Source organism: Notamacropus eugenii, chromosome 1, assembly GCF_028372415.1.
Source record: "Notamacropus eugenii isolate mMacEug1 chromosome 1, mMacEug1.pri_v2, whole genome shotgun sequence".
NCBI classification, from domain to species: Eukaryota; Metazoa; Chordata; class Mammalia; order Diprotodontia; family Macropodidae; genus Notamacropus; species Notamacropus eugenii.
In genome coordinates this window covers 243,369,359-243,394,745 of record NC_092872.1, presented here as the reverse complement: position 1 = coordinate 243,394,745, position 25,387 = coordinate 243,369,359, and the positions used below count along the sequence as shown (strand labels likewise).

General features: G+C 41.8%; 2 protein-coding genes across 2 annotated transcripts in view; one reads left to right on the top strand and one right to left on the bottom strand.

Moving 5' to 3' along the window:
- Positions 1 to 4,570, bottom strand: part of NPTN (neuroplastin) — a 78,023-nt gene extending 73,453 nt beyond the window's left edge. Inside the window, exon 1 of the mRNA XM_072628406.1 lies at positions 4,308 to 4,570. Coding sequence (XP_072484507.1) covers positions 4,308 to 4,398 — 91 coding nt within the window. The 5' untranslated portion in view covers positions 4,399 to 4,570. The remainder of the gene's footprint in view (positions 1 to 4,307) is intronic.
- Positions 4,571 to 5,381: 811 nt separating this feature from the next.
- CD276 (CD276 molecule) overlaps positions 5,382 to 25,387 on the top strand; it is a 75,983-nt gene continuing 55,977 nt past the window's right edge. The window contains exon 1 of the mRNA XM_072628408.1: positions 5,382 to 5,507. The gene's annotated coding sequence lies outside the window, so the exon portion shown is untranslated. The remainder of the gene's footprint in view (positions 5,508 to 25,387) is intronic.

Sequence of the window (25,387 nt, the reverse complement as noted above, 5' to 3'; positions counted from 1 at the left end):
TTCATGATGTCTGACTTGGCTGACATGTTGGTTAGTTTTACCAAACCTTCTCCTGCTTCTTTTTGTATTCTTTGTTATAAAGGACAGATCTTTGGGAAAAGATGGGGTAAGTGATGTAAAAACAAAATTTAAGATTATTTCACAAAATGCTTAACTCCTGAACCTACAGGAACCTATATCCACCCACCCACCCACACCCCTACCACAAAAAAATGACTCGGTCACATTTTTATTTGAGTTGATCACACCTGGGTAGTTACCACTGACACAATCAAATCTTTATTTTATCTTTTCATATCACAGAAATAATTACTTTAAGACTAAACGCTTTACTTTTTTCTTTCTATAAACTCTAATGGTACTTGTGTTAATGTAAAATTACACAAATTTTAGTCACCTTAATTTGTGGAAAATGTGAAATGCTTATTTTTCCATGGCTTTTTCTTTTGAATATTAAGTCAAATTCTGAACCAAAAGTCTAACTATTTATTTTCTAACCTCTTGGAAGACCTATTGACATGGTCTCTTTAATTTGGATCCAGTGAGCCCTCTATAAAGCACAGTGGGTGAGTCAGAGACCCAGAATACATGTCCAGATCTGGTAACATAGCTTTTTTTTTTTTTTTAAATGCCAGATCCCTGACACAAAGCCTAATGCCTGGCTGGGCCATTATATCAAGTAGAGACAGTTTATGGTCAACAGGCTGTGGGGTTGAAGGCAGACGTCTGTGTGGGGAAAACTACTGTGATGTCACCAACTGTTTATGCTGAAGAAATACACTCTATTCAAAGGCAAAATATTTTTGCTACTTAATTTTTATCCTATTCAGAACACCACATAAAGAGTCATAGCTTGTCATTTGAGCATTTACTTATCATTTTTAAAATTCTGCTTTAAGGTTTACAGTTTTTTTTCCTAATGTAACCTTGTCAAATAAGTCTTTATTATCCCTACTTTATACAGAAAACTATACCCTCAGAAAAGGTTGTGACTTGTACTTGTTCAGTATCAGAACCAGGATCCAAAGCAGGCATCTGACTACAAATCTGATGTTCTCTCCTTTATGCAATATATTCTAATGCCATTTATGTTATTAATGGCCAAAATTAAGATGGCTTCTTAAATATGTATAAGAATTTTCTTGCTTAGGTAAGTCAACCTAAACAAAAGAAGCAGTATCAGCAGTATCAGCCCTTAGAGAAAGGGCTGTCAAAACAAGTCAAACAGTTTTAGAAAAAAAAGGGAAAACTTTTCTTTTAGGGCCCTGTGGAAGTTGTACGTATTAATTACCTAGTTCCATCCAAGCAGAATTCCTGATTTTAAGAATTTTGTTATACTTTTGTTGAATATGACTTTCATTTACTGTTAAGTTACATAACCAATTTCAAAAATGTCCCAGTACATTCAACATCCCCTTCCCTCTAAAACATGGTGTTAAGTTCTTTAAAGTAAGGCAATTAAGAAAGTGATACATAACCTATACAAGATATTTGCTTCCCCGAAAAATAGCAGTGGATTTCTATAAAACAAAGAAAAAGGAAAACAACTTCTGGGATATAATTTCCAATTACAGTGATAATGTGGCTATTCTAAATGTTTCCCTTATAAAATTACATAAGGATAAGCACAGATCTCTGCATGCAGGGTTACCAAATGACCTCATTACCTTTATTTTGAGAAGCCAATGAAGAATTTAACAAATCAAAAATGATGAACTTAGTACATGAAAGAAAAGAACCCAGATTAATAACACCACTTTTTAAGGTCACAAGCATCTTCAATATTCATCATCATCTTAGTCCACATATTTCTGTCTCAAAAATAAAGGCATTTTTAGGGACAGTTTCTTCATTTATAAGTGACCATACTTTGTTAAACAAGAATTTCAGATGAAGTATGATCCTAGAGTTCCCGCAATTTGGAGGGAAAAATATACAATTCCACAGAGGCCATGAAGTTATTGTGTCTCACAGGCTGTTAGAATATATAATGTACATTCAAGAAAAGCACACATTCAAAGAATACATGAATACATTTTAAAAGATCAATTAAATATCTAACACTTCAACTGAATGCATTTATTCCACAGACAGTTTTTCAGAAATATCAAACTTTTTAATTTGTGACATGCCAGGGCTGGTGGGTTTTATGGAGACATAAAACACAATCTTATCTATGTGAACACATTATCAGAAACCCAAGCATAGCCGTCCCTAAATTTATGTGGATTTGGGTCAACCATCCAGTTCTTCTTCACTTTACTAGCCATGTCATGTGACTGGATGCAAACTCATTTCAAGAAAAAGGTTGGGTGTTATCCTGTATTTAGAACACATCACTAAGAATCATGAGTCCATTTAGTCCTATCAAAGAATCTTGCTTTAGTTGCTAAGAAACTACAATTTTACTGTTACGGAGCATTGAAAGAAACAGTCAGAGATTAACTAAATCCATCCAAATCAAGGGCATCTCTCATGTATTGTGTAAAATTAAACAATAATATCACAAGTCTATCAATAGCTAAAATCAAAATTATAATTTTAAAAAAATCAAGCTATTAACATAAGTACTGGGACCCAATATTGGCCTGCATTCCTCAATGGTCTAATGCTTCTGAAGAAAGCAGAAAAAGACAACATGTTTAACAGTCAATGCTGTAGACTGGAGAATGTTTTCTTCCTGACCCCTGTGGTGAACAGCTGATGCCATGAAAATACAAGATCTGATTAATTTTATTTAGTACTATAATCATTTTAAACTAATATTTCTCAGGAATTTGCTATTATATTTCCTTTTTTTTTCAGAACTTTAAACCTATTTTTTTTCTTTACAGTACCCAAGTCTAAAACAAAAATGTAAATGTCAGTCTGAGCTCTAGGATACAAAAACCAGTTAACTGTTAATAAAAATCATGAAAATAAAATGTAAAGACCTATATTCAACAATAATTCCAAGAAATATTCCTAACGAGAGAAAAACTGTCAGATTAGAAAAAAACTAGAAATTGATCCAATAGAGAATACATGGTATATCAATCATAAGAAAATATTTTTCAAACTTCAACATTTCTTATTCATATGCTTCAAAGACCATCAAATTTTTACCAAAACTAGTTAACATCTTCCAGTCAGTTTTATCCGTCTCTTCTCAGCATTTATACCATCTCACTCTTAATCTACTTAACATTTTCCTCCACAGAAAGGCCAAGTCCTAAACCAAATCTCCCCTTTCCATTCCCCTTTTTTTCCTGGCATGGAATCTAAAAACACTAATTCTGCTGTCAAGCTCCTTATATTCCTCCTAAACCCCAACCCTGTACTTCTCTGAATAAGCCCCTGCTTTCTTAAGAGTTAATGAATATCCTAGACCACCCTGACTTAAATGCCTAATCCCTACCCTTGCCTAGTCTTTCCACTTTCCCTTTTCTAACACCCAGGCATCCCAGCTTCTCTATTAACTTCCCAAAAAGCAGAGTGCCAACCCTTCCTCTACCACCTCTCCTCTTGTCCTAGTTTTCCTCCACCTTCTTTTATTTAGGGAACTCGTTCTTTCTCTCCCAACCACTCCCCTCAAGAGTCTTCTGCATCTCCGCTCCCCCCCCATTAATCTCTTCCCCCTCAATTCTCATTTCAGGGCCACGTTCCTCGCCTCCGTTCCCCAAGCCACATTCCAAGGAACACTCTCTCCCCTCTGACAGCCAGATCCTCCAGCTCTTTTTCTGCCTCCCCACCTCCCGTCTCCCCCACTCTCTAGTCATCCCCCCCCTTGTCTCCTCGAGGGTTTGGGATAGACAACCTTTTCCCTTGCTTTCCACCCCCTTCCCAGGCCCACAACTCTCTCTCTGCCTGGCCCAGCCTCTGCACCCCCGACGTTTCTTCCCATACCCTGCACGCCTCCGTCTCTGCCCTCCCCGGGCCTCCCAGATCAGCCTGGCCACCCCAAGATTCCTCAACCCCTTCCCCCGGGGAAAGCCTTAGAGTCCCTGAACCCCTCCCCCGCTCCGGGCAAGGAGACGCTCCCGCCGCACAGCCCCTCCCCCACCCTCCAGAGAGACCCTCTGCCTCGGACCCCAGCTCGCCGGGCCTGCAGCCCCCTGCCCCGCACCCGCCTCGGGCTCGGACCCCAGCTCTCCGGGTCCGCAGCCCCCTGCCCCGCACCCACCTCGGGCTCGGACCCCGGCTCGCTGGGCCCGCAGCCCCCCGCCCCCTCAACCTCAGACCCCGGCCCATCGGGCCCGCCGCCCCCAGCCCTTCCCCGCCCCTCCACCGAGGCCGGCGGCCCGTCTCCCTCGGGGTCCCGTGCTTACCGTTCTGAGCGGCGCTGGGCCCCGGGAGCAGGGAGCCGGTGACCAGCAGCAGGGAGAGGGCCACGGAGCTGGGGAGCGGCGAGCCCGACATCCTCTCTGGCCCGAGACACAGCGGCGAATGGGGAGAGCGGGGAGGGGGAGGGGGGAGAAAGGAAGGGAGGGAGGGAGGGAGGGAAGGAGGAAGGGTGCGCGCGCAGAAGCTCGAGCGCGAGGAGGTGGCGGCGGCAGCTACTGGGTTCCTTCCCTGTCCTCCGCCGACCGCTGCAGCACTCAAGCCTCGCGAGAGCACGGTGCTTGGTGACCGAAAAGCCCTCGCGAGAGGAGAAGGAGGCGGGGGCGGCGGAGGAGGAAGACTAGGCCAGAGCGGCTGACCTCCTCCCGTCGTGATTGGCTGAGGCTGCGATCACGTGAGGGGATGCCCTTTTCCCCCCCTCCCCTCCGTCTCAGCGGGTAAAGGGAGCTGCTGCCGCGGAAGGGGCGGGGCTTGGAGCGGCGGACGAGAGGAAGGCCCTTGGCGTGAAGCGAGTGTGTGAGGAGTCATAGATCATGGCGTGGTCGGATTGTAGGTTTAAGGCTGGGACGAGCTGCTGGGACGAGCTGCTGGGTCTCGGAGCCTGACGGATTCGGAGCGTCGGGACACCAGGGCGCCTGCGTGGCCAGCGCGGAGCCTTAGTTTTCTCCTCTGTGGAATGGGGGCTCCTGGCCGTGGGTTGTGAGGAGAGTGTGTGAATCGCCATGGCCGTGTAAAGTGTCACGGAGGGCCAGGTCCGCCCCATCCCCCCTCAAACGTTCCCACAGTCAAGCAGCCGAACCAGGTCCCGCCACTCGAGTCCAAGTGCTCCCCCCCAGCCGCGGGCTTGTTTCGGCGCTGGCTGTGGCCGCCCCGCCCCAACCCGCTGAATCCTGACTAAACGCCTACTGTGTGCCGGACCGGGGGAGCCCCCCCTTCTGAGGCGCCAGGCCCGCGTGGGGCCACGTGCAGACCGTCATCCAAACCAGGCCCGCCCGGGCGGGGGGAATGGAAGGCGTCGCCGAAGGCAGGACCCGGGGCTGGGAGGGCCGGAGGAGGCGGCACCTGGAGGAGAGCCGCCGACCTAGCACCGAGAGGACGGGGAAGGGAGGAAGAGAATTGATCCCTGCGTGCATTTGGAGAAACTGAGGCAAACAAGGTGAAGTAACTTGCCCAGGGTCACCCAGCTAGTAAGTATCTGAAGCCTGATGTGAACTCCACTGAGCCATCTACCTACCCCTGACTACTTTGAAGTCCCAGCTCCAATCCACCTTCTTCAGGAAACCTTTACCAGTATCCCTTAATTCTAGTACAATCCCTCTGTGCATTATTTCCTGTTTATCCTATCCATAGTTTGCTTATATTGGTTTGTCTCCCTCATTCAATGCTAGCTCTTTGAGGGCAGGAATTGTCTTCTGCCTTTCTTTGTATCCCGAGCACTTAGCATAGTGCCTGGTACGTAGTAGGCCCTTAATAAATGCCTTTGACTGACTGTTGATGGAGTTGTTAGTTGGTCCAGCAATGGAGAAATCACCAAATCACTAAACTATGCATATTGGAAGAGCTTAGAGGAAAAGGAACCCCATGTACAAAAATATTTATAGCAGCTTTTTTTTTAATAATGAAGAACTGGAAACTAAGGGTCTGGCCGTTATTCGAAAAATAACTCATCAAATTGTGGTATATGAATGCAGTGGAATATTGTGTTACAAGAAAACCCATTAAGACTTGCATAAACTGATGCCGAGTGAAATGAGCAGAACCTAGAGAACATTTATACAATAATGACAAAAAATACCTGTGAAAAATTTAAGAACTCTGATTAAAGCAATGAGTTAGCATGATGCCAAAGACAGATGATGAACATTCTAGAGACCTGCTGAAAGAGAGGCCATCAACTCAAGCTGCCCAATGAAAACGACATTTCTGGACATGGCCAATGTAGACATTTGTTTTGCTTGACTATGCGTATGTTATACAAAGGTTTTATTTTTCTTTCAGTCTAGAGGAGAAACGGAAAGAGTAGAGCTAGAGAATAAGTTACTAAAATGAATAAAAGGAAAAATACAGAGGTAGAGTCACTGAAGGATTTTTAAAAGGACATGGAAGAAAACAGTGATTGTCAGTAGGCAATGTAGACCATCATGACTGTTGTGGATAAGTCCCTTTGTTCTATTTTATATCTAGAAATGCTCATCTTATTTGGTCTTAAGTTCAGCTCTTTTTTATTTTAAGAAATAATCCAAATGCTGAGTAAGTTGGCTACTTAACATAGAAATAGCTTATTGGTATCAGTTTCTTTAGCTCTTGTGCCATGCCAGAAGAAGTTGCACCTTCCTGGTCATTAAGATAGTTGATCAGCAAAAATTCATTAAGGTAAATGTGTGGTCCCTGCCCTTTGGGAGCTCAAATTCTAATGGGGAGTAAAACATAAAAGTAACTATACGTATGAGATATATACAGTATAAATAGAAGGTCATTTCAGCAAGATGGCCCTCTGTATGAGTTTGAGTCTCACAAGAAAATGAAGGATTTTTTTAAATGGACCAGAAACAGGAAAAGTTATCATCAAAAAACCCATCAAACTAAATGAAAACAACCTGGATCCTGGTTGGCAGCTGGTTATTTTCTGGGTATTGCTGAAAAACTGGTCAAACTTTCAAGAGTAATCTTTTGTTCCCCATGTTCTCAGAATTGTTCAGAACTTGAGTGTTTCCTCCTTCCTTGAAGAGTGGGACTCAAAAGCAAAAAACAACCAAAGGTTTTCTATGATAGTGAACTTGTAATCTCAAAATGTTAGAGCTCATTTTACAAACAGGGAAATAGTCTCAGAGAGATAAGTGATTTGCTGAAGGTCACAAAGGTCAGATAGCTAGCTGGAAATAGAGGTGGAACTTTTGAGGATCTCTAACACCAGTATTCAACACTTTTGCTGCAGTGGTAGCAAAGGGGTTGTGGGAGGATCCCATGGGTCACCTAGTGGCTTAGAAAACCACTTGTTAACATTAACTGTGTTCATTTTTTTTCTTTTAATTTTGTTAAATATTTCTCAACTTGACTTTAATATGGTTTGGGCCACCCTGGGGAGTATTGCTAGCCTCATTGCAGCCCCAGTGGTAGGCCTTCATATGATACCGCACTAATAGGTTTAGATTTCCAAGTCCTTAGGGTGCCCGTGTGACAGGAGACATTCTCCCACAGAATGGTGACTCAGTTTCAAAATTTCTGAAATGAGTTAACTATAAATGCCTAAAAGCTTTTTGGTCGTTTCAATATATTATTCCTATTCTCCCTGCCTCCAGTTCTGGGCCCTCAAGAACTTTATTACCTCATCAACTTGCTAGCCAGCTAACTCACTTCCTTGCTCCAGGCTCTTCCCTCCTTCATTTCAGCCTTAATGCCATTTTCATATAAATCTTAAAACAGCATTTACCAAATAACAACCCTCTTTAGTTATGTGGCCACCTTCTCATCTAATGAATTGTTAGCATGTAGTAGGTGCTTAATAAATGCTTAATAACTATTGACATTCAAGGAAATTCAAAGTATCCCTAAGAAGTAAACAGGGTACATGTTATTATCCTCATTTTAAAGATTTAATGTCCTAAGACATCTGATGTCCTAAAGACTGATGTCCTAAGCTATTAAAAGTATCTTGCATAAGGTCACAGAGATAGTAAGGAGCACAGCTGTGATTGAAACCTTGATTTTCAAAATCTAAATTCATTGTTCTGTACATTACACAAAAAAACTTCCCTGGCTTCCTAGGAAAAAACTGCAAACTCTGTAGCTTGGCATTCAAGACTTCATCTTCCTCTGGTACAAAATGAATTTTCAGAATGAGTCATAACAGGGCTAGTTAGTACACATCTAAAAAAGGAAGCAGCGCATCCCAGAGAGTCAACAGGGCTTCATCAGAACAGGTTGTGCCAAACTCACTTTATTTCCTCATTTGACAGTGACTGCTGGCAGATAGATCAGGGAAATATTTACAGATAAAGTTACTTCAGTTTTAGCAAAGCATTTGATAAAAGATTTCATGCTTCTCTTATTGGAAAAAATGGAAATTTGTGGGCTGGGTGACAGCATAAATGGATTCAGAAGTGGTTGGATTAGTTGGACTCAAAAAATAATGACTCAAGGAATAGTTATAAATGGTTCACTATCAACATAGAAGGAGGTCTCCAGTGAGGTGTCCCAGCAATCTGAACTTATCACTGGACCACTGAACATTTTTATCAAGGCATAGATGGAATGCTTGACAAATTTGGAGGTGGCATAAAGCTGGGAAGGATAGCTAACAAAATTCATGGTGAAAATCAAGTCCAAAAAACTCCCTACTAGCTAAAACATTGGGCTGAATTTAATAATATGAAATTCTATAATGAAAAATGTCAAATCTTATGCTTTGGTATGTGTAAGATTGAATTGAATTCATCAGTACAAGATAAGGGGAGACAACATTAGGCAGCAGTTTGTTCGAAAAAGGGCTGGGAGTTTTGGTAGACTGCAGATTCAATTTGATATAACTATGCTATGGCAACTATAAAAGCTAATGTGATTTGGAGCTAGCATAAAGGGTTGCTAGGCCCACCATCTTGCACTCTCATCAGAACACATGTGGAGGCCCTAAGTAGGCATGATTTAAGAAGAGCATTAATAAACTGAGGAGAACCTAGAGGAAGGCAACCAGTGCAGTGATCCTTGAGTCTGCCATAAGAGGATCAGTTGAGGGAATTGGGATGTTTAAGCTAAGGAAGAGGCAATTTAAGAGAGACGTGAGAGCTGGCTTCAGGTACATGATAAGCTGTGGTGTGCAAGAAGGACTGAGTTTCTTCTGCAGGAGGCAGAATGAGGAACAATGCTTGGACATTCCAAAAAGGCAAATGTATGCTTGATGTTGGGGAAAAGGGGAAAAAAATGTCTACCACTTAGAGCTGTCCAAGAAGTATAAAGGACTGGCCCAGCAGGTGGTGAGTTAGACCTCATTAGAGGTCTTCCTTCATTAAATGATGACTTAGTGCATGTGTCGTCGTGGGGAGTCCTTTTGTAATACTGGTTGGCCAAATGAATGCTGAGATCTTCATAGACCTCTAGAGTTCTGTGATGGGCCTGTACTAGATGATCTCTGGGGTCCCTTCCAACTTTAACATTCTAAGGCCCTCCATAACCCAATCTCAACCCACCTTTCTAACTCATCAATAGTCACCTTTATGAATTCCGTAGTCCACTAGGTCCACCAAGTCACATCTAACTGATCCATTATACGTCTTGCCCTAACCTATGTCCATGACTTTAGTTGGTGGCACGGTACATAGCGCTCTGGACCTGGAGTCAGACCTGAGTTCAAATCCAGCCTCAGACAGTCACTAGCTGTGTGACCCTGGGCAAGTCACTTAACCTCTGCCTCAATTTCCTCATCTCTAAAATGGGGAGAATAATAGTACCTACCTCCAGAATTGTGAGGATAAAAGGAGATATTTGCAAAGTGTTTTGCACACTTTAGAGTACTATATAAATACTAATAACTGTGGTTATACCGTTTCCTTTTTTTCCCCTTTTAACAATTTATACTGCTTAGTGTATTGGCTTATTTGGGGTTTGATAGTTCGCATGTGTCAAAAAAAAAAAAAAAGTTAATACCAGTAATATATTCTGAGATTTAGGCTCAAGCCTGCCAGAAACATTTTTATTGAAGAGATGTCCAAACTGACATCATCTCCTATGTCCTCTAACAACTCTGCTCCAACATGATTTGAGGTAATATTTACAAGAAACTTGAATAAAGAAAAGATAATATGTTAAAAATACACTTTGAGATTAATATTCCAGAACATTCCAGAATTTAGTTCCATCTTGCAACAGTTCCTACAGAGATTGAAAAGTTTTCCCTTGTGATTATTACCTTAACTCTTAATTTCCAAAGAGGACACTACCCGTAGGAGGCCTAAGGTTCAGACTTCAATCTCTTCTAGGAGATGGGGAAGTTATAATCTTATCTAGAGAAGAATCAAGTTTCTACCTTTGATCCATCTCAAGGGAAGATCTTAGCTTTTGTTCACTTGGAGGTAAGGACAAGTCTGGAAGGGGTCTTAGGCTCAAGATATATTATTAAGTCTAGAGAAACTAAAAGTAGGCAAAAAAAATGCTTCCATACATACAATCTAATTTACCCAATCCTTCATAAAGATTACAAGACTTAGTAATAAGGGATCATATAACTGAGAACTTGATAGAGCCTTAGAAGTTGTCTAGTCTAACCCCCTCATTTTGTAGATGAGAAAAATGAGGCCCAAAGAGGTTAATTAACTTACTCTATGTGAAACTTAGCAGGGGAGCAATTTGAGACCATTCTAGGAATCTCAAGGGGTCATGGAGATAAAAAATGCATATAGTTCACTATATTCTTTACATCCCACTCCAAATCAGTGAACACACTCCAGACCTAGCACTGAGTTTCCCCCTCATGGGATCCTTCCATTTCTTGAGTGCCAAGGGGTCCTTAAAATCAAATCTCTCAAGAACCACTAAAGATGATCATGGCTCAGGCCAAATTTTGAACTGCTAAGGTACAGAGATTCTTTGGGGGTCCTGCCAGTACTGCCCTCCATCCTCTTAAAAAGCTCCCGTGCCAGAAATGTGAATGGTCACAATATTTAGGTTCCCAGTCTGTGCTTGTTTGCTGAGTGGTACAAAGATGAAGCAGGAATTGTCCAGGTCAAAGCAAAAATTCCAGGAGGCCTACAAGGGGACCAGGCCCATCAAGGTGGTTGTGTCCTCCTCTTTGCAATCATTCCTAGACCAACTGTCAATTCTAAATGTGTGGTGATATCCTCTGACATCCTGCATTTCAGCTAAACTGACCTATTTCGCTTTCTCAGCTGTGAGCTTTGGCCTAATCTGCCCCTATGCTTGGAAGGCTCTCTGTCTTCATCTCTCTCAGAATTCTTGTCATTCTTCTAGGCCCACCCCAGGTGCCACCTTCTCTGTGAAACCTCCATTCAATGTGAAATGTTCTCTCCTTCCATAATTAGATTGCATTGACCTAAGTAGAGGTTATATCTAAGCCTTGAGGCAGGAAGTTTCATTTCTGTTTCTGTATTCCCAGTGTCTTTTTACATTGTAGACAACCCACCTTATTGAATTGAAAATACTCTTTTGATTAAAGGCTCTAATTAAATGTAAGGTACAAAGCTCCAATTTTGCTAATAGGATGACTCTTTGTCAAGCACAGCTGACCCTATGAGGAATAGGTCTGGTGAGAGTCAATGACCAGAATAGGTTCTGCCCCAAACTGATTTGTCCATCAATAGTTTTCAAACAGAAATTCAAACTGTAATTTTTGGCATGCCAGCGGGTGGTTTTCTTCTTGGATGCATGTGATCCATTCTGTTTCCATTGAAACACAACTTGCAAACATTGGGACAATTCCAATGGCTGGTCTCCTTGGCCTAAGAGTTTGAATCTCCCCAATTACAACAGAATTGGAGAATTGAACAGCATCCTGGAGCATAATCTTCAGAGGCTACACTTGCTTACTCAGCTCCTTCCTCAAGTAATTTATTGCCTGAGTTGGGAACAAAAGAGTTTACATAACTAAAATTAATTTCTTCTACAATTCTCTTTAATGTCTTGCTTTTTCTACTTCTTGATTAATTTTGTCAGTTATGAATAACTGAAAGATTTGTACTTCATTTTAAATGTTTGTAATTGTTACAGTAATAGTTCATCATCTATATTCAGAGCCTTAGCTACCAGTTTTTGTGCCTGGAGCAAGGAGCACAAAAATGTGGTCCAGGTAAACACTCAGACAGGGCTTGGGCAGACCATGAAGGGGAAAAGTCAGTGGAGGAACTCACCTGGAGTGAAGCAGATGGAAAAAGAAGCCTTCACCATCTAACAGCTTTCAATTTTAAATAGTAATTGTTGGTAACAATGTGTTAAGCTCAGTTGTTGCTAAAGGATTGCAATTGCTATCAACACCCTATAAATTTTGGCACTTTAGACCTATTTAGGGCTTTGTCTATCCTGAGTACTTCAGTAAACCTTAGTGTGGTTTGTTGGCCTTAATCACCTCTGTGCAGCACTGTTTGTTTGTTTTTGAGGGGGGCAGGGTACAGAAGGGAATATAGGGTTTGGGAGAGGAAATGGAAAACTTTCACAGAGACTCTTAGAAAATACAATATTTCCTGGGTTAACAATTCCTGGCGATTTTCCATTTACATTATTCTTCTTACCCTCTTTTCACATTTCCAACTTTCATCTTAACTCACCTAGATGTTGCCCTTGCCTCTTAAAAGCCCTCCTGCCTCCACTCTCTCTCTCTTCGGTCAGTCCTTCGTACTGTGCAGCACCTTTTCTAATTCTTGAACGTAGCTGAAACCTTTCACAGCCCCTTGGATTGTACGTGGGAACTTGATATGGTGGTCATCCTCACTCTCCATACCCCCCCCAAGTGCTTAGCCAGTGACCTCAAACAGTCATGTATGGCTTCTGATTTTTAAAATATACAGCATATCAAATCCAAGACTCTCGGTGGTCATCTTCACTTTTTCTATATCTGACACCTACAACTCTTGTGGCATTCTGGGAGCAGATGCCAGCCAGGACTTGTATCTCTCTTCTTCTAGCTCAACAGTCCAAGACATAAAGAGCACTTGTGTGTGCTCATGCCACAGTCACACTGTGAGGGAGTGCCTGGTGGTTGTGGGAAGTTCTTCCAGTAAATAAGTCCTAGGAGGTTGTCTTCAGCATTACAAGGTTAAGTGAGATGCCCAGGATCACACAGCTACTAAATGTTAACCTTGAACCTAGATGTTCCTGATGCCAAGGTGAGTACTCAATCTTCTCTATTGTGCTGACTCAGCAACAGCACCTCCTGAAAATAACAGCAGTTTCTTATGGCAGTCCATTCAGGGAAGTGATAATAATATCTATCTCAGAACCTGCCTCAGGACTAGTGCTAATACTTTTGGTGATACGGACATGTTCTTGAAGCTAGCAAAGCAACTTCACTGTATCTGATATGTTCGTCCTTCCTTAAAAATGTAATCAGTTCCTTCAAGAATTCAGTGTTTGAAGAAAGAGGTTGGGAGTGTTTACTTTCTGTGTCTTCGGCAGATATTCCTTTAGGAAATTTGGGTGGTTCTATTGATTCTGAAAATAGTAAAGCATTTGTACTGTCCTCTCTCCAGAACATTCAATATCCTATACTATGTATATATCCTACCTGCCTAAAAGCTCCAAAGCAGTCCTATTCATGGTGTCCTCATCTGTGGTATTTAGAAAACAGGGCTCTGCATGGATTGTATTCATCCCAGACCACAAATACTTCAACAAATAGGAAACTTTAGCTCATTTTAAACTGCAGTTTACCACAATAAATGTGTGCTAGGTCCACAGCCTGCTATAGTATTTTCAAGGAGTTCTAACTAAGCTTATCTACTCCAAAGGCAGGTGGCATGTACTTCAGTGGATAATCATGGATGAGCTCCCAAAATGTAGCCTTTATGTTGGAGACTATCAGGAGCCAAAGGTCTTGGGTTCACTTTGTAGAATTTTCTTACTCTTGGTTCCTAGCATTGTTGAGGTCTTTTGCTGGGATTTAGTGGATTTGCAAAAGAATCATACTGTCCATTTAATATTGGAAGTAATTTCAGTCACTCAAGTGAGCAGAGAATAGGGGATAGGTATGACAAGGAATGTCATATTAGGTATGACATATCAGGTATATTAGGACAACTTTCCTGGAACAGACGCTTCCAAAATAGGATAGCCCATGGGCTCCACATACTGGGGCCTTCAAACTAAAGCAGTGGGACACTGACTCCCCACAATGAAGCTGGAGTCTGACACTCTCAAAATGGACAGAGAAAGGATATGAGCAAGGATGTCACCAGAAAGCCTTGGGCAAAATATTTTCTTTAACTTAATTTTTGAAAAATTATCAACTTAAAAATATCAACAAACATGAACATTTCCATATATGAAGAAAAAGAAGATTGTACATGAATCTCAATTTCACAGAATTTGGTATTTTTAAAGTATATATTTAATTTTGCACTATTATGCCAATACAATCCTGTTTAAATGTCTCTTGAACTTCATTCTTTTCTTCATATTTTTTCATTGACTAAGACTGCAACACCAAAGGGTTTTCTGGGCTACAAGTTCCCACCAATGAATCTGGGAAGATGTGTGTATGGGGCCTGCCTTCCATATGCTGTTACCAAAGGAAATCAACAAAACCAAGACCTTATGTGAGCAATAATTAGGCCCAAACATTCATAAATCCTCACAGGAGAAGACATTTAGACATAGAATTTTAGGTGCTATTTAGACTAATCTCATTTCATGATATGAAGAAATTAGGGCTCAAATAGTTGAAGTGACTTGCCTAGGGTCATACAAGTAAGCGTACCAGGCATTCTTCCCAGCTCCAAGGTCAGCCTTCTAAGTGCTGAGCCATGCTGCTACTTCTTTTTTAGGAGCTCTCTAGTGAAAGTTTCTCTCCAGCACCCCAACCCCCCACCAAAATCCCTTTACTCCCTGCTAATAATAGCTAAAGTTCCTATGGCACTTTATAGTTTACTTAAGAAGCAAACAAGGAGCAGGCCAGATATGAGGCTGCATAGTTGAGCTCTGAGGCAAGCAGTTGAGGTGAGTTACTAAATGAGTAACCCAGATCAAAGACTTCCTTTGGGCAGGTGAGCACCTGATCAGAAGAAGGCAAACAGCTTGAGAAACAGGAATCAAGAATTATCCAAGAGCAGAGACTGAATTTTGGGCAGAGATCCATTGCAGAAAATTCAAGAGCAGGATGGTCCCAAGAACAGTAGCTTTCTAAGGTCCCTGGCTAATTTAGTGTTTCTCCTTATTTGGAGAGGGCAGTGGATATCCTTCCCTTCCTTGCCCTGATGCTATGTGATTGGGGGCTGTAAGCTTTGCTAACAGAAGATCAGCCAAAGCTTGAAGCTGGGTGACTAGATGTGTACTAGTCCCATGGACAGAAATAGGGAATTCAGAAGGCGTTGGTAGTTTGGGGGTGGGGAAGTGTAAAAATAACCCCTTTAGTTTTGAACATGTTTGTTAGCACAGCAGGGCAAGCAAGGCAGCAGAAATGCAGAAGTGGGAAGAGAGCAGGTATGGCCATTTCCCTTGGAGGATTGCTCCTCTCGTCAGATGCCCACACAGGCTTCTAGAAGGCGATGTATTTGAAGCTTCTGCCTTACAATTCTAACAAAAAGCAATTAGGAATGAGGAGAGAAACTAAGATATAGTATTCTCAGTGCAATGAGGCAATGTGGTTGGGGCCATTTGGGTCAGTGGTCTTCCCATGTCTGAGTCTCAGTGCTCTGCTCACATTCCCATCCTGGAGGAAAGACACTCAAGACAATGAGTGGTATTTGTTTTCCTCCCTGGGTATCCTGTCTGCCTGTGGTCAGGTTGGTACGCTTCCCCAGAGGATGCATACCAGGTGGTGCCATGTGGGTGGAGTCTGTGACAACTCAAGATTAGTTAGACTCAAATACCTACCTGTTCAACCATGTCTGAGATGACTCCTAGGGTTTCTGGTGGAGGTAAAGAGGCTGATGGGAGCAACATCCTTTGCAGTCTTAGAGGGGATGATTTAGGTGGCATATGAAGTAGTGAGCAACTGCAGGAACCACAGTGGGGTGAGTGGTTCTCCTGTGGTGGGCAAGCTGCCACCCCAGCCTACCATCATCTCCTGGCCCATGTTCCAGGAACAGGGAAACTATGCTTGCCTTCCTGGGCCAGTGAGAACTGAAACTGAAAACCCAGCCACCAGCCACTAGAGGCAGCATGGTATAGTCGGCAGTGTGCTGTATTGAGGGTTGGGCAACCTGGGTTTGAATCTCAGTGGAGACACTCACTAGCTGTGTGATCCTTTGTAAGTCACTCAAGCTTCCTTGGTCCTCAGGGGTTAGACCAGCTGGCCTCAAAGGCCCCATCCAGCTGGAAAGCTCTGATTCTCTGCCTCCCAGCAGGCAAAGCTCATCCTTTTTATTGAAAAATTGAGATTGGCTACCCTGGAATGGGAAAAAGGAGCCCCCTGCTGGCCAGCTGTCAGAAGTTTAAGACCAAACCTAAGAGTTACATAATGCATTGGAATGGGAGCAAGCATCATTCAGGTGGACCTGGGTTCGATTCCTGTCTCTGATACCTGTTGGCTATGTGTCCCTGGGCACTTAATTTGCTTAACCTCTCAGAGTCCAGTACAACTCTCTAACACTAGAAATTGCAAGAAAATTGCTAATTGCATGACTGGAGGAAGATCCTCCACCAGTGAAATCAAATGACAAAAAAAAGCTACCCCTTTTTTCACCACAGGCAGGATGTGGTGACTGGCATGTTGGATGCAGGCTAGTGGGACCGCTTTTTAGTAAAATATACCAAGTCATTCTAGCAAATAAAGGCCATCTTAGTATTGTGACTGCTAAGTGAGGAAATTCCATACTAATGGGCATTATACTACGTCTAAATGACTAAATGGCCCCAGTGAACATGTTGGTACAGATGATCTGAAGAAGAGGAGGGACCAGATTTACAGATGGAGAAACAGCAAAGTCCCTTGCTAGTGAAGGTAGTGAGGGTTAGCTAGGAAATGCATCAGGTTTTTAGGATATGACTACTAAACTCAGCACCCTAGATAATATGGCCCACAAGTATGAATAAATACAGGTCAGCAATGAATGGAGGTCTGTTTAGTTTTTACTGTGGTCTAGATACTGGGCTAAGTGCTGAAAATATAAGCACAAAAGAAAAACCCTGTTTTCCTAAGAAACTTATATTCTAATGTGGGAGAGAATAAATGTAGGGGAGCTAGGTGGCACAGTGGATAGAGAGCACTGAGCCTGGAATCAGGATGACTCCTCTTCCTGAGTTCAAATCTGGCCTCAGACACTTACTAGCTGGGTGACCCTGGGCAAGTCCCTTAACCCTGTTTGTCTCAGTTTCCTCATCTGTAAAATGAGTTGGAGAAGGAAATGACAAACCACTCCAGTGTCTCTGCCAAGAAAACCCCAAATGGGATCACAGGGAATCTGACCCAACTGAAAAAAGACTGAACAACACCAATGAACACAGGGGAGTAGTAACAAAGGAAGAGTAAAGTCACAAGGATGGTGAGTGGAACCGTAGGGCTACTGAATTACGTATACTTTCTAGGAACAATGATAAGAATGATATGATTACTGTTCACAGAACAAGAAATTCTCATGGAGGGTCCCTCAGTTGAGTGACTGAGGTAGATTAGATGTAATGAGCTCTCACTAATCAGCAGAGGTCCAAGGCAGGAGCTAGAGATCTGTTGGGGAGGGTGCACAGAAGAAGGCAGGGGCAGGTGTATCATGGTCAAGTAACTGAGGCCACATGGACATAGTGAGCTCGCTCAAGTACTTGCAATGAGACTGTTGTTTGTTCTTCATGTCATCAGGAAGGTGATGCCATGACTTGCAAGTGAATTAGATTTAAGTGAGGGAGGGCTGTGCAAAGTCACCAGCCTCCCTTTCTCCTCCAGAGCCATCTGGGTCCAGTGGCCAGGTACACATCAGGATTACTAGAGATGGCCCCTTGCAATAAGATAGTAGAGCACCAGTAGAAAGGCCGGGAAGTCTCCAGGGTCTGCAGTTAATGGTCATTTTGAGACCTTAGTCTCCCAGGAAATGTTGATATTGGACATACCGTGTCCTGCAGTCACTTGGTCCCGTTATGTGGGAGGTAACTGCCTGGTCTGCTCGAGGTAAAATTTTCCTGGAACTGACATCAGTTCCAGGCTTATTCACACCCTGCACATATAAATTCTTAGTTACGATGGAGGCAGTGTGATACAATGGAAAGAACATAGGATTTGAAGTCAGAGGATCTGAGTTTGAATCTTGAGTCAGTAATGTCTATCTGTGTGACCTTGGATAAGTCACTTAACTCTTTGGAACTCAATTTCCTCATCTGTAAAATGAACTTGGACTAAGTGTTTGAGTCAGTTAGTCAACAAGCATTTATTAAGCACATACTATGTGGGTATAGTGCTAAACACGAAGATACAAAGAAAAAGCAGAAACAGTCCTGTCTTCCAAAAGCTTGTTATCTAATGGAATGGATGGGACCTTCGCCTTCTGACTCCATAAGTATAAGAGTTTTGTGTGTGGGAGTGTGTGAATTTTGTAGAATAGTTGGCTGTCATGCTGAGTGCATTCTCTCAGAATTACTTTGTGTGTTTCTGTGTTTGTGTATATATTGCTTCCCTCCAGTTGAATGTAAGTAAGCTCCTTGAAGGCAAGGACTGTTTTCCATTTTCTACCCTTGAGGGCCATGACTGCCATGTGTAGATTGAGCTACAAAGCAGTCAGAGGAGAATATTCAGAAGAAAAGCAGAACCTTGCCTTTGGGGAGAGGGCTGGGCTGCAGAGATCCAAGTTTGGTGGAATCAACATCAAAGATGCCCTCCTAGAAAGAGCAGAAAATTGCCCCGATTGGAGGTGGGGTTTGAGACCCCTCTCAGTTGATAGGAGGTCACTTCTAGGGATGTTATTTTTAGGCGGGAATAGCAGGGTGGGATAGTGAAGCATTCAGGGCCTGAAGAACTGCACTTCAGTTGATCAATCAGTCAGCATTTTTTAAGGACTACCTATGGTATGTGCCTGGGACTGTGCTACAGTCTGAGGATCTTAAAACAAAGACTGAAACAGTTTCTCCCCTCAGGGAGAGAATAAGTACAGGTAAGTATATGCAGAATAAATACAAGACCACTAGGGAAAGGAGACAGCTGGGTAATCAGGAAAAACTTGGTTGTTGGAGGAAGAGATTGATGCTCTGGGGTGGGGTTCTAGAAGGAATGCATTTCCAGGATGGAAATTTCCAGAATAGTGTAAAGACCCAGAGGTAGGAGATCTTGTGTATCTTGTGGGAGCAAAAATCTGAATCTTTGAAAGGGGATAATGGACTGAGAGTCCCCCCCCCCCCAACCCTCCCACACACACACACATGAAAAATAAGAAGAGGGAGATATAAATGTTGGAGAGAAAAAGGAAGGCAAAGAAGGAGTAGGAGGAGGGGAATGAGAGGCAGAACAGAAGTAGAAAAGGGAGAAGGTGGGTAGAGCATAGAACAGGACTCCCTGGATAGACTTCTCTTGTGAACTTGATGAGTTTCCCAGTGAAGTCAGCCTGAAGTCTTAGAAAGAGCATGAAACTCAGAATGGGAAGGCCGTATTCCAAGTGCTGACACTCCCCCACTGATGAACTGTATGACCTTAGCCAAGTCATTTCCCCATTTGGGTCTCAGTTACCTCTTCTGTAAAATGATAAGATTGGACTATATCTCTCAGGTCCCCTTCAGCTCTAAAAGTGGAGGATTTGATCTACTGCTTTTCAGACTAAAAAAAAATATTTTGGAACTCTAGGGATGATGCCAGGCAGCTTTTGGCAGCAAAAATAAAGCCACCTCCCTGAAAACCTGAGAGATGAAGTGAGTGGCAACCTCTAGCCTCCTTCCCCCATCTGCCCAAACCCCACTGACTCTTCCCCAACCTGTATGCACAACCAAGAGAATTATAGGACTCTAAACCCATAATCTGTACACAGGGGGAGACCAAAACTTTGTCAGTGGAAGCAGTAGTTCATACTTAAGTGAAATCACCTATCTTTCAAAGAGTCAAAGTGTTTTATTTTACATTTCTAGGATCCCTGATTTCTTTGGTGTACATACTTGACTCTTTAACACAAATTAAAGTCCTTCAGTGTTTTAGGAGAAAGGTTCTTGACCTGGGGTCTATAAACTTGGGTTTCTTTTATTTTTTTTTAACATTTTGGTAACTATTTCAGTATAATTGGTCTTCTTTGCAGTCCCTTGTCTTTTATTTTATGTATTTAAAAACATGATTCTGAGAAAAGGCCCATAGGCTTCACCAGACTGCCAGAGGAGTGGGTCCAGGGTTAAGTCCTCCTGTCTTAGGAGACTTTCTTCATGAGTAGCTCTAATCCCCTCAAAATTCATTACCTGGTGACCAGCTCTGTGGGCAGTGAATCTCTTGGAATTTAGCTAGGCTGCTCTTAGACTCATTTCTGAAACCTTCCCACTTTGATTGAAACTACCCTAGTTTTGTTGTGCCTGTGAGGTCTTCCAGAATTACAGGTCACTCTACACCACAATATATGTAAGTTTTGAATTGAAGGACCATGGATATGAAAGCTTTCTCCAGAGCACATGACCTAGGTAGGATCTGCCTTCCAAGTACCCCTTCCCTAATGGAAAGCAAACAACTACAACCCACACTGTCATAAATGGCAATATAACCCCAGTCCTAATACCTAAAGATATGGTTTCATTATATACATGGTAAGAGACACATGGCTCTTTAAAAAGTTTATATGTATATGTATGTGTGTGTATATATATATATATGTATGTATGTATAAAAAACTTACTTCCCAGTGATGACTACCCCCTTTCCACAGAACCCTCCTTTTAACAAATAAATACAGTCAAACTAAATCGCCACATTGGCCATGCCTGAAAACATCTGCCTCCTTCCAGACCCATGGTCCATCACCTCTTTATTGAGAGCAAAGAGATGAGTGAGGTTCCCCTTCAGTCTGGTGAAATCATGAATGACCACTGCATGGGTCAGAGTTCTGAAGACTGTCAAAGGTGTTTCCCTTTATATTATTACAGTCGCTGTTTAAATTGTTCTTTTCGTCCTGTATCAATTCATACAAGTCTTCTTAAATTTCTCTGAATTCTTCATATTCATTTTTCAGAGCTCAATAATATCCTATTATATTCATATAGTAATATTGGTCCTGATTGTTCCCAATCAGTGGACGCTCACTTTCTTTCCTGTTCTTGCTCTTACAAAAATTGCTGTTATACTTTTTTGTGCATATGGGACCTTTTCTTCTGTCTCTGACATCCTTACAGTATATATGCCTAACTAATCTCTAGATTAAAAAGAGCACACAGTTCTTCATGCATGGGTGACTTGTCTACCCTTGTTGATCACTTTAATTGCCTGAATATACTAAATAAGCTTTATTATCTTTCTAACTCTTCATTAGACAAAAAACAGTAATTATTTAAAATTTAACTGCACATTCCCAGAATCTAGGATTGAGTGGAGAGAGAAATTCCACAGGTCAGATTAATTAGTGAAGGTGTTTTTTCCTCTTATCATTTCTAGTTTTGTTTTTTTTTTTTCCTTCAAGCTTAATTGTCACAGATCAGTGTGACTCATCTGATTAAATGAACTTGAAATTGTGGGTTGCTGCTGGGACCTGGAGCAGGAGCTCTCTGCCTATGCAGAATCCAACTCAGCATTTGCAGAGGAACTAAATGAGGGAGGGAATGAGAGGCGTCCCCTGAGTCTTGTTTAAATCATTTCTGTCAGAAAGGCCCCAGGCAGCTGCACCATAGAATCATAGGTCTAGAGTTGGAAGGGACCTCAGAGCACATCTAATCCTGTCTCCTCATTTTTCAGATGAGGAAACTGAGGTTCAGAGATGTTAGGGAACCTGCCATTGACCACAGAGGCTGTAAGTGGCAGAAGTGGTAAATGAACCCGGGTTCTCTGATGCAAAGGCTAATACTCATTTCACAGTACTGGGCTGCCTAGCTTCTTTCAAGTCCCAGCTAAAATCCCTCCTTTGACAGGAAGCCTCTCCTCTTAATCCCTCTTCATTCTAGTGCCCTCCCTCTGTTGGTGATTTCCAATTTATCTTGTACATAGCCTGTCTATACATGATTATTTACATGTTGTTTTCTCCATTAAACTGTGATCTCCTTGAGAAGTGGGACTATCTTTTGCCTTTCTTTTCATCCTGAGCACTTAGCATGGTGCCTGGCATATAGTAGGTACTTAATAAATGCTTGCTGACTGACTGACAGACTGCCTAGTGAGGTGCTGAGGTCTAGAGTCCTCCCACTGACCTGAAAGAAACATTCCTGCAGTGACTTTGTGAAGCTACAAATATAGAAAGGGGTGGAATGGCTCTGGATAGGTTCCAGTGGGGGCCGTGCTCCGGAGAGGTTATTTCTGATCTGGGCCAGGCAGCAGTAGCCCAGAATTGCTGCTGTGTACTGATGGATACAGAGCCTAGGCCCTGTGTGGTTGGCAGGAAGCCAGGTGGGCCTCTGTAGGTGACTCACACCAGGCTCTCAGCTCAGTAGGGGAGAGGGCTGAATGAAAAGAAGAAAATCAAACTCTCAGTGCAGTGTATTGTGACAGAAAAGAAGGCTGCAGCCACTGATATCCCTTCCCGGCTTAAAAACCATCAAATTTTGGGAGGCAACAGATCAGGCAAATGGATTCTCTGTTCGGATGTCAGCTCCTGGAGAACAGAGATTGTATTAGTCTGCCTGACACATGGCAAGCACTTAGCAAAATGTGGATTGATTCAATTCTAGTGGATTCAATTAGGTTATCTTTTGTTCTGGAATATAAGCTACTTTATGTTTCAGACTGTTTCTTTTTTGGTTTTGTACCGTCTTTGTCTAATACAGCCCCTTGCATATATAGCTGGTGGGTTGATTGTGTTGGAATCAAAAATTTGGAAATCATGGGGCCTGAGTTTGAATGCTAGCTCTGACACTACTTGTATAACCTTCAGCAAGTTACTTAACTTGCCTTGACCACAGTTCTCATCTGTAAAATGACGGGGCTGGACCACATGGCCTCTGAGCTCCCTTCCAGCCCCTTTATCTATGGTCCCGTGAAGGAATGTGAACTTAAAATATTTGGGGATCATTTACCTTATCCAAGGAAGAATGCTGCAGGACCTGGCTAGGTCTGAGAAGAGATTTTGGTCATTTTTAACGTAGCAAGGATCACAGGTAGATCTTTCTAGCTGATCATTTCCCCTGCCCAGAGTTCATTCTCAAGCACTGTGCCCTCGATTCAGTAAGTAAAAGAATTGAATTCTTAACCTAGTTCTCTGCCCATCCAAAGGTCTGTTCAAGAGAGAGGTATTGATCATCCAACTTTGAAGTTGCCTATCCAGTCGCATATTTTTGTCTTATTTATCTGCACATAGCAAATGTTAATAAATGTTTTTTATTTCACTCATTATTTATATCTTTTGTTTTAAAAAAAAAACCCCACAAATTTCTGCTGTGGAGGCAGTTTTCAGAAGAAATCAAAACTATCCATAGTCACATGAAAAAAATGCTCTAAATCACTTATTGATTAAAGAAATTCAAATTTAAACAACTCCAAGATACCACCTCATTTCTATCTGATTAACTGACAGAAAGGGAAAATGACAGATGCTCAAGGGGATGTGGGAAAATAGGGACACTAATGCACTGTTAGTGGAGTTGTGAACTGGTCCAACCATTCTAGAGAACAATTTGGAACTATACCCAAAAGGCTATAAAACTGTGCATACTCTTTGACCCAGCAATACCACTACTAAGTCTAAATCCCAAAGAAATCAAAGAAACGGGAAAAGGACCTAGTTATACAAAAATATATATAGCAGGTCTTTTTGTAGTGGCAAAGAATTATAAGTTGAGGGGATGGCCATCAATTGGGGAATGGCTAGGCAAGTTGTGGTATATGATTGTGATGGAATACTATTGTGCTGTAAGAAATGACAAGCAGGATACTTTTGAAAAAACCTAGGAAAACTTATATGAATTAATGCAAAGTGAAGTGAGCAGAACCAGGAGAATGTTTTAGGCAGTAGCAACAATATTGTAACGATAATCAACATTGAAAGTCTTTACTTTTCGAATCAAGGCAAAGCTCCAAGACAATTCCAAAGGACCCATGATGAAAAATGCTATCCTCCTCCAGAGAGAACTTGATGAACTCTTAGTGCAGACTGAAGCACACTTTTTTAAACTTTATTTTTATTGTTTTCTTTTGTTTGTTTTCTTTTGCTATATGGCTAATGTGAAAGTGTTTTACATGACCTCACATGTATAATCAAAATCAAATTGTTTGCCTTCTCAAGCAGGGGGAGAGGGGGAGGGAAGGAAAGAATTTAAACAAATTAAAATAATTGTTAAAATTTTTTAGATATAATTGGTAAATATATAACGTAATAAATAAAATAATCTATTTTACAATGTAGCTCTGGAATAAATATCATCTTGTGTTGTCCTTTAACTTTCTGCATGTGCCTTATCTCCCCAAGCCATGCTATAAGCTCCCCATATATGATAGCACACCAGTTGCTCCACTTTTCTGAGCCCCAGTTTCCTCATCTGTATAATGGGACAGTTACATTTGGGGAATCTCTGAAGTTATCCTGTCAAAAATGGAAATTGAGTAAGTCTAGTATGGCTTGTTCTGGATGATGTCATATTGATTTTTAGTGATCACTCCTTCCCTTTCTAAATGCTTACCAACCATTCCTTTAATAATGTGTTCACAAATTTGGGCAGAAATAGAAATTAGTCCCACTTAGAGTTTATAGACTCTGCTCTCTTTTTTTTTTTTTTTTGAAAACTGATACATTTGTCCTTCTCTAGATCTGAGATAGCTCTTTCATTTTCTGCAATCTTCAGTGATCATAGTAGTTTAGCTGTTAAAACTGCTAGGATTTCCATACCCGTAGCATGTTGTTTATCCAGACTTTCATTCATTCATTCAACAAACATTTATTAAGCTCCTTCTGAATGCAGGGCAGGATGACCTGAACTCATTGACAGCTATTAACACTTTCTTGCTATGTGTTTACTTATGGGTTTCAAATTCCTGTTAAACATGTTTGTTCTGACCTCTCCAGTCTCATTCTTATTAGAAAACATAAGCAAAATAAGAATGAGGTAATTCAACCTTCAAGACCACTAGGTAGAGCAGTGGATAAATCATTGGAGTCTGGAAACCTCCTTTTTGAAGGTTCAAATCCAGCTTCAGACACAAGCTGTATGACCCTAAGCAAGTCACTTAACCCTCTTTGCCTCAGCTTCCTCATCTGTAATATGAGCAAGAGAATGAAATGGCCAAGCACTCCAGTATCTTTGCTAGGAAAATCTTAAATTGGGTCACAAAGAGTCAAATATGATGGAAATGACTTAACAACAATAAATACTATCTCTCAGTTTGTCA